Source organism: Eretmochelys imbricata, chromosome 3 (genome assembly GCF_965152235.1).
Source record: "Eretmochelys imbricata isolate rEreImb1 chromosome 3, rEreImb1.hap1, whole genome shotgun sequence".
NCBI lineage: Eukaryota > Metazoa > Chordata > Testudines > Cheloniidae > Eretmochelys > Eretmochelys imbricata.
In genome coordinates, this window is record NC_135574.1 from 66,689,101 (window position 1) to 66,698,147 (window position 9,047).

At 43.9% G+C, this 9,047-nt stretch overlaps 1 protein-coding gene across 8 annotated transcripts in view; it reads right to left on the reverse strand.

Annotated features, from left to right (window-relative positions):
* Positions 1-8,688, reverse strand: part of SYNCRIP (synaptotagmin binding cytoplasmic RNA interacting protein) — a 37,837-nt gene extending 29,149 nt beyond the window's left edge. For 6 of the 8 annotated variants that reach the window (XM_077812791.1, XM_077812789.1, XM_077812788.1 and 3 more), the window contains exons 1-6: positions 8,489-8,621; positions 6,959-7,118; positions 5,960-6,078; positions 5,650-5,757; positions 2,459-2,572; positions 2,193-2,369 (exon numbers count right to left, since the gene is read on the reverse strand). In XM_077812791.1, the coding sequence (XP_077668917.1) occupies positions 2,193-2,369; positions 2,459-2,572; positions 5,650-5,757; positions 5,960-6,078; positions 6,959-7,106 (666 nt within the window). In that variant the 5' untranslated portion in view covers positions 7,107-7,118; positions 8,489-8,621. Of the gene's footprint in view, positions 1-2,192; positions 2,370-2,458; positions 2,573-5,649; positions 5,758-5,959; positions 6,079-6,958; positions 7,119-8,488 lie in introns of all 8 variants that reach the window. The other 2 variants (XM_077812792.1, XM_077812793.1) reach the window with 2 other exon arrangements.
* Positions 8,689-9,047: the final 359 nt, after the last annotated feature.

Here is a 9,047-nt window from a genome sequence, read left to right on the forward strand (position 1 = left end):
CATTTGTCTCAATTCTGTTAGGTTTTGGAAAGTTCAAATAGAAGAGGCTTTGAGGAGGGGGTGGGGAAGAATAGCAAATACACATATGCCCCAAAGAGTCAAGAGGTAGGAAAAATGGGAGGAAAAAAAAAGCTCTTTCCATGAAGTGATGGGGGGAGGGCACGGGGTTCTAAACAGACAACCTGTCGGCGATAGGAGAGTTTGCCACTGAGAAGCCTCCCTAGTCCCATGACAGAGAGGCTTCTCGCCAAGGCACAGTGCCCAGATCTTACTGGTAAACCCACACTCCAACCTTCTGAATTGGCCTCTGGATAATATGCACCTGCTAAGTTTTTCCAAATCATGATTTAACCAGCCAAGTGTGGTTTGCACCTTACACAAAACCAACTAATGCCAAGGTACTTGCTTTAAATTAGTATCTTCTCCCATACTCACTCCTCAGCTGAATGGACGCTGCTAATTTGTCAAGAATGACACATCGTCATGTCCTAGTACTTAGGCTGAAAAGGTTTCCCTGTCAACCCCAAATACAAATTTTCCCCTGTATTTCCCCAATCCACCCGTGTAACAATTTCAGTGGCATATGATTCTTTATACAATGTCTGAATATATAAATATCTTGGATGGAAAGCCTCATACTTTTGCAGCACTAGAGATCCCTTATACACAAGGAAAGAGGACCAAGTCGCAGTCTGATCTTCATCTAATTTTGCATTGTATCAGCTTAATATATCAGCACAGATTGCCTTCCATATCTACAAGTATGTTGCATTTAAAGACAACATCTATTTGAAAGTCAAGTTTTAAACCTATTGTTAAGTAACGTCTAAGATTCAATCTTTTCATCTGAGGAAAAAAAAAAGTGTTTCTGGTTTACAGAATCATCTAATAGGACTAAACATTCAGTCAGTTTTCATTGTTTTGCTCTTGGTCAGTTGCATCACTCCGGTACACTAATCTGGAGAGAACTCATGCAACAGCGTGTTTAACAACAAAACTGAAACCAAAAAGGCAACAAGCATATGTGTGCACAGACAAAGTGGATTTACCCCAAGCATGCTGACTGGTGTTTTTTGAGCCAACCAAAAATCTCTTATTTTTTTAAAAAAAAAAGGCAGAAAAACCCTTATGTTTTTAAGGGAAGTTAAGAGTTTTGGGAGATTTAAAAACTTACTCCGTCAAAAATTCAATTTATCTTAGTCCCTATATGAGTGTCCCAACAGAAAGCTGGCAATCTAGTATCTGTGCATCATACAGAGTTCAGATCCAGATCCCACTAGGCTGACAAAAACTAGAACCACAAAGGAGACAACATGCTCAACACTAAGAGGATATCATGATGTAATGCTGTCCAAGAAATACTCAGTAGTACTGAGCAGCCTGTGATTTGTATTCAGCCTTAATTTAGGGGTGGAGAGGCATGGCCAGGACACTTGGCCTAAAGATGTTTTTTTTTTTATTTTATTTTATTTTTTTAATTTTTTGTGGGGGGCGAGAAGGGAGGAGACACACAGTAGGTGGTTCAGTGTTCATGCTGCACATCTGAAAGGCCGTGGTCGATACTTTACCTCACAATATTTCATACTTTTTCCAAAATAAGTACTGTGTACTCTCTCTTTAGATTTTGGTACTCTCTCCATCCAAAGAGTTTTGAACAACAGAGGGAGAATACTTTGCTACCAATAACAACCTATCTAAAGTCTTTCACAAAATTCCATACCTTTTTAAGAACAGTTACTTACCTTACAATAAGTGTGGTTCAATATATTTTGTCCATGTGGATCCCACTATCAGCACACATGCACACAAAAAGCGTGTGCCAGTAGTTGGATCCACACAAACACCTAATTTAAGAAACTCTTCTGGAAGAAAGCAATCCAAAGTAACCCTCCTCAAACACCGCCTCTTGTTCAACAAATGGGGCATCAAGGAGTTTTTACTGCTAATTTGAACTTTTGATATGAGCGTAAGAATTGCCCTACTAGATCATGCCAGCAGCACAGCTAGTTCAATATCCTGTTTCTGATGTTGGACAATAACGAACAATTCAGAGAAAGGTGTAATAGACTACCTATAAATCCATTACATGTTTGACCTGCTCATAAGGGAACTTTTTAACCACTTACTAACAGAGATTATAGGAATTGCTTATGGCTTAGGGAGCGGTCTCATAAAAGGCAAAGAAAACTTACCAGTTTAACAGCCTCCTGAGCTGCCTCTTTAGTACAGAAAGTGACAAAAGCATATCCTCTATTTAGACCAGTTAGTGGATCCATCATTAAACGCAGATCCCAGATAGGCCCAGCTTTCTCAAATAATGGAACAAGCTCATCTTCAAATAAGTCTCTTGGAATCTTGCCCACAAATATCTAAGTAACAAACATATTTAACATCATTTAAAAATATATACGTAAAGAACAACCCACTTATACCATGTATAAAAACATCTCCCTCTTACCTCTGTACCAACAGAAGGCTGTTGTCCTGAATACACAGAATCTGGAGGAGGACCACCATACTTCCTCTGTCCAGTAGTCACATCAAGTGTGTAGCCTGTTCTTTCCAAGAGTGCCTTCAAGAAGAAATTGAATGTCTTACAATTCCCAATTTATTCAAGACAAATAGACTGTAACAAATAAGTAGCCATAAGAACGTAAGAATGGCCAATGGCACATCTCTCCCAGTATCCTGTCTTTCAACAGTGGACAGCGCCAGATTCTTCAGAGGGAGAGAACAGAACAAGGCAATTTATTGAGTGATCTGATCCATCCCCCATCATCCAGTTCCAGTTTCTAGCAGTCAGAAGTTTTGGGACACCTAGAGCATGGGTTTGCGTCCCTGACCATTTTGGCAAATAGCCATGGATGGACCTACCCTCCACAAATTTATAAGAACAGCCATACTGGGTCAAGACCAATAGTCCATCCAGCCCAGTATCCTATCTTCCAACAGTGGCCAATGCCAGGGTGCTTCAGAGGGAATGAACAGAACAAGTAATTATCAAGTGATTCATCCTCCGTCACCCATTCCCAACTTCTGGTAAGAGAGGCTAGGGACACTTCAGAGCATGGTTTTGCATCCCTGCCCATCCTGGCTAATAGCCACGGATGGGCCTATCCTCCATAAACTTATCCAGTTCTTTTTTGAACCCTGTTATAGTCTTGGCCTTCAAAACATCCTCTGGCAAGCAGTTCCTCAGGCTGACTGTGCATTGTATGAAGACAGTTCTGGTTGTTTTAAAACCTGCTACTTATTAATTTCATTTGGTGACCTAGTTCTTGTGTTATGAGTAAACAAGACATTTACTTTCTCCACACTGGTCATGATTTTATAGACCTCTTTCATACCCCCTTTGTCATCTCTTTTCCAAGCTGAAAAGTCTTATTAATCTCTCTTCTGGAAGATGTTCCATACCCCTAATAATTTTTGTTGCCCTTTTTAGTACCTTTTCCAATTCCAATATACCCTTTTTGAAATGGGGCAATCAGATTGGCATGCAGTATTCACAATGTGGCCATGCCATCTCATTCTTTTTCATCTCATTCTTTTTTTTTAACCCAATTATACTTTTGGCCTTCACAACATCCCCCGACAATGAGTTTCACAGGCTGACTGTGTAGCCTGTGAAAAAGTACTTCCTTATGTTTGTTTTAAATCTGCCGCCTATAAGTTTCATTGGTTCATGTGTTATGTGAAGGGGTAAACAACACTGCCTTATTCACTTTCTCCATACCATTCATGATACCTTTCTTTGGCATCTCTGTCTGTATTTCCATGTTAACATTACCGCTCTGAAACTTTCAATACAATATAAGTTTATATGCACATGAAACTAGAACCGTTAACAAGTGTAACCATACTGAATATTTTAACATGATTAACACTGTTGGGTTGAGGCTGAATAGTTAGTTCCAAGAAACAGGCAAGGTGCATCTTCATAAGAATAAATTCAGGACATTTTATTTTCAATGTAAAAATGAAACCAAGTAAAGAGACTTCTCAGCCAGATACACCTTGTTTTTGCTTGTGCAATCCTGCACATGCATGCATGAATTCCCACTGACTCAATGAAACTACTCGCATATCAAGTTAAAGAGCACATGTGAGTTGTTTGTAGGACTGAAGCATTACCTCACCTGTCAAATGCAGATACTACTTCCTTTCTCCCACCCTTTGTCTTGTCTAGAGTACAAGCTCTTTGGGTCAGGGCATATCTCCTACTTGTACATACGGCACCCCAGCACAAGTAACTGACCTTGGCTGGAACATCTGGATACTAATGTAACAGGAATACTGGATGACAAATATAGTTTAATATTTATTTAAATTTGGTATGTTAAATACCTCATCAGGTCTCTATCTGGAACAGCCTTGTTATAAAAGTGATTAAAGAAAAAAAAACTAACATTTTTACATTACAGAAATATTTTCACAAAGAATAAAATGTCACCCATGAGGAAAAGGTGCATTAAATAAATTTAATTACATCAAGAAGACTGATATTTTCACAACTAGAGCCATGTGGAATGATTTTGAATGGTATGGCACTGACTTGTTGTAACCATAAACAGCAAAAGCTCTATTACTCCAAGAAAATGAATGTAACTAATACTCTAGCTGTTGATAAATCACAGCCTGAAAAATTACAAATGCAAGTCAATTTTAAGAAGTGGGAATATAAATCCCAGTAAACCCTTAAAGTTTTCTAATTAAGACACTCAGGTTACAGCCTGCTTTTTCCCCCATTTTCAAGTTGAGGAAAGTAAAAAGTTTTGAGAAGTGACCCATTACTCATAATGTTAGATTATACGAAGTTCATCATTCTACACTCATGCAAAAAAGCTCCTACAAACTGTTCTCCTTTTCCTAAGCACCCATTTAGAGCATGCTTGGTAAAGCTTAACTTTTAACTTGAGTCCCTTTACGATCAAGGGTCCTTCGACATCAAGAGTTAATTTTTCTGATATGCTTTTTTACTGCTGAGACAGACTTAGGTGCACTGAAACTGTTTAAGTTAATTTTTGTATATATTTTACAAACAAATCATGTGATCTATAAGTGGGCTAACTCACAAATCCACTGGATGTGTCTAAAAAGAGACAGCACTATTGCTACCCTCTTTACAACAAGTGGCTAAATTTCATTATTTAAGTCTGGGTAACAAAGAACAGATTTATCCTTAATTAAAAACAAGGTGTATGATTTGATCTTTATATTCAAAAAAATCCCATATTTCTTGACTTGCGCAAGAACTTTTGGTGGAAACATTTGCCCCTAATTATGGAATCGTAGCGCACAGTACTTTTTAACCTAAAATAGGCATGTCTTTATATATAAAAGGGTTTTTTTTTACATTTAATATTAAAGCTCACTCCAATAAAGTAAGCAAATCATACATGCACTGGATATGAAGAATTTGCTACTATTTACTTAATAAAAAGTTTCTAGTCCAAAATACAAAAAAAGGTATTTGTGATTACCAAGTTCATGAATTATCTGAATTAACAATATTTACCAGGCAAAGCATAGTTACTGAAAGAATTAATTATATATATATATATTTTTTTTTTTTTCCGGGTCTGACATTTTAAAATTTTTTTTTAAAAAAGAGTGGATACTATCATATAGTTTACAACTTCAGACACATACCTTAATTTTTGCCTCATCTGGTCCTTTGCTAGAGTCTGCCACCTTGGTCCCCTGTTTTTCTCTCTGTCTATATGTTTTCATGACTCCACATAAAAAGGCACTTTTGTTCTGAAAAAGAGTTGACATTTTCATATTTGTAGATCTGAAGCTCAGAGCCCAATTTGTTTTAAAGTGATTATCTGATCCTAATTGCGCAAAGTTCTACACATCAAAATACAGACTACTGACAAGACTTAGGTACAGTTCTTGCCAATCTAGTAGCAGTTTGTTCTTCCAGTTATATATGATATTGCATAATCCCTAACATTACCTGAACATGTGAAAGATCACTGTCTTTAAACTGCTGAAGTACTGCCAATGCACCTTCTTCATTAAATTCCTTTAAAGCTTCAATAGCTCTTTCATCTAGATCACTGTGTGCAACTAGCCCTAGGGAAAAGAAAAAAAATTACTAATTATATTTGAGCAGCAATCTCTGGTTAACCATATTCATCAAATTTTAGTGGTCCAAGATCAATCATTGAGTTTCTGTAACGAGTAAAAAGGCTCATATTACACAACCTACCATTCCTCCTTAACTCATCCACATGATAAAAAACGATTACCTTTTCCCCATTATGATAAAAAACAAAGGTATTTACTGAAATAGTTATTGCATTTATGTACTTATTTTACTACCATAAGGCATCCAGATATTACATGGGCCAAAATTATTTTCATCATCCTGAATTGAATGCATAATTGTTTATCAGCAACAGACTATAGCTTGAACAGCACAGTAACTTGGTACATTTTGAAAAGGGACCTTCTAGCTCAGACATAAGCACTGAAATTGCTACCACAATCAAAATCAAATACAATACTTAAGCAGCACAACCTCTGCATCCAAGAGTCCAAATACTAAATCAGAGTATGATCTACAACAAGAGAGTATAACCAGTGCCTCAGTTACTGAAAAGTTACTTACAACTATTAATATGCACCAAGCACATCACCTGCTTCTACTATGAACAGCTGTTAGCAACAGCTGGTGTAGGTATTGTTTTATACCTACCCATCTGGTTAATCTACCTCCTTCCTTCCCACCTACCCACTCCAAGTGACATTAATGACTGGTCCCAGACTTATTTACTGGTAATAATAGGAATCAGTTACAATATTTGATTTTAAAAAAATCCATAAACCAATACTGAAAGATACGACTGCAGTCCCCATACTTTTGGAAACCACAAAAAGTTGCTATTTTAGCCCAAAGCCAGAAGAGTCCAATAAAAAAACCGAAAGTGATTTTGCAAGTTTTACATCTTACCTGCAACGTAAATTTCATCTAGTTTTTCAGCAACTTTCTGTGGTAAACCAGCATCAAGCAATGTCTGGAAATGCTCAGAATGGGTAACTGCAGCAGAAGTATCCATGGGCTCTTCAGTACCATTCCCATTAACATGTTCAGTAGCCATGTTTCCAGATATCTGTTCAAACGCAATAAGCATCATAATTAAGCTAGAAATCTTCAAGCAGAACAATTCAAGTGACAATACATGCAACCGCCTGCTCTATGCTTCCAAAAATTTCTCAGACCACTCCCCTGCTATTTTTTGATTTCGGAAGATCCACAAAAATCCTCAAAAGAAAGCACTAACACAAAGGAATACCCTAACACCACAACCTATAGGGGGTGGGGTAGCCTTCACTGCAGGTTTTACACAATCCAGCCAGCCAGACACTCTGACTCACCTCCCTCTCTGTCTCTCTAACACTCCCTACGAAGCCCTGAACAAGTTAGAAATGGAGCAAGACGCCAATGGCGGGGGAGGAAGGGGGAAGGGAGGAAGAGCAAACCTGCCACATGCAGCAGCCGCTACCGCGCGATACAGTCACTGACACTCACTGCTGCTTCCACCTCGATCGCCTATTTCAAGCCCCCCATCCCTTGGGAGTAAATCACGGACCATCCCGCCTGGCCGTGCACTGGGTCGGGGTCCATCCCGCCTCCACTTCGGGGTCCGCCGAGCAGGCAGGAGGAACAAAGCGCTTCCCAGTCCGCACCCACGGGGGCGGCGGTAGCCGCCATGAGCCCAATGGAAACACGTGCTCTGCTGCGCGTTCAGATGTCCTACAACTTCCTCCAGTGACCGACTTCCCCCTCCCTCCCTCCCTCAGAGGAGCAGCCTCACCCCCCGAGCCATCTCCCCTTCTCACCCCAGCCCCCGGGCCAGCAATTGCAACACCCCGGGCCCAATCTAGCCACTCCATGGGGAGCTCGCCGCGCCTCCTTGCGCCGCCGCCTCCCCCGGCCCTGAAACAATGCGCTGGCCCGGCCCGGCTCCCACGCCACGCTGGGCAGAGCCGCCGCCGCCACTCGGCCCCCCCAGTCCGTGAGCCGTAGCACGCGAGGCTCGATCCCGCACGCTGGGCGCCGAGGCTGCAGCCAAATAGCCCCTCCGCCGGCGGGCCCGGCCCGGCGCCTCATGGCAATGAATGGACCTGCCGGGCCGGCAGGACAATGAGGCGAAGCCACGCGCCCCACCCGCTGCGGGGCCTAGTGCGCGGCCACCAGCTCGGGGCGCCCGCCCCCCGCCCGGCAAGAGCGGCCACGAAAGCAGGCAGCTCCCCCGCCCATCATGCAGCAGCTGCCAGCCGGGCCCCCGCTCCCCGGAGCGGCTCACGCGGCCTGGGTCCCGCGTGCTACTCCCCGCCCGACTCCATTTTCCAGGGAGCCGGCTCCCCTCACCCGAAGCCCCCAGGCCCGCTCCCGCCCCACTCGTGGGGCGGCTGCTGCTGCTGCTGCCCGGAGGGAGTCCCGGCCGCGGATCCGGCCCGCCCCGGCCTGGTGTCTGACCTGTCGCTGTAGGGGCGAAGTCCGAGCGAAGGGGCTCGGGGGGCGGCTGGCGGCTCGGCGTGCGGAGGAGCTGCCCCTCTCCGCTCCCGCGGCGTGTCCGGACAGTGTGCTGGAGCTGGCGTAAAATGGCGGCCGCTCGAGCGCTCACGCCGCTGCTGGCACCAACCCTAGCCCCTTCCACTCGGCTCCGGGAGGAGGGGGGGGGGGGCGGAGAGGCGCCGCGCGCGCTGGCGCAGCCCCAAACCCGGGGTCTCCCAGGCAGCTCCGCAAGGGTTATCGCCTCGCCCCGCCCGCTGGGCCGCGGGCGCGCGCGCGCGCGCGTCCACCTGTCCCTCCTCCTCTCCCTCGCCCTCCTCCCGCCGCGCGCGCTGTAAGTTCCACAGGAGACGGGCGCTCTGGGGCTGTCCCCTCCCTTCCGCCCGGGCGGAGTTGAATGACCGAGCCCTCCCCCTCCTCGCGGGGAGCGGAGCGCGCCTCACCCGGCGTCCCGCTGCTCTCCGGGGGCCGAGCGAGGACACCCTGCCAGGCGCCCAGCATCTGGGACGACCTCCGCGCGCCG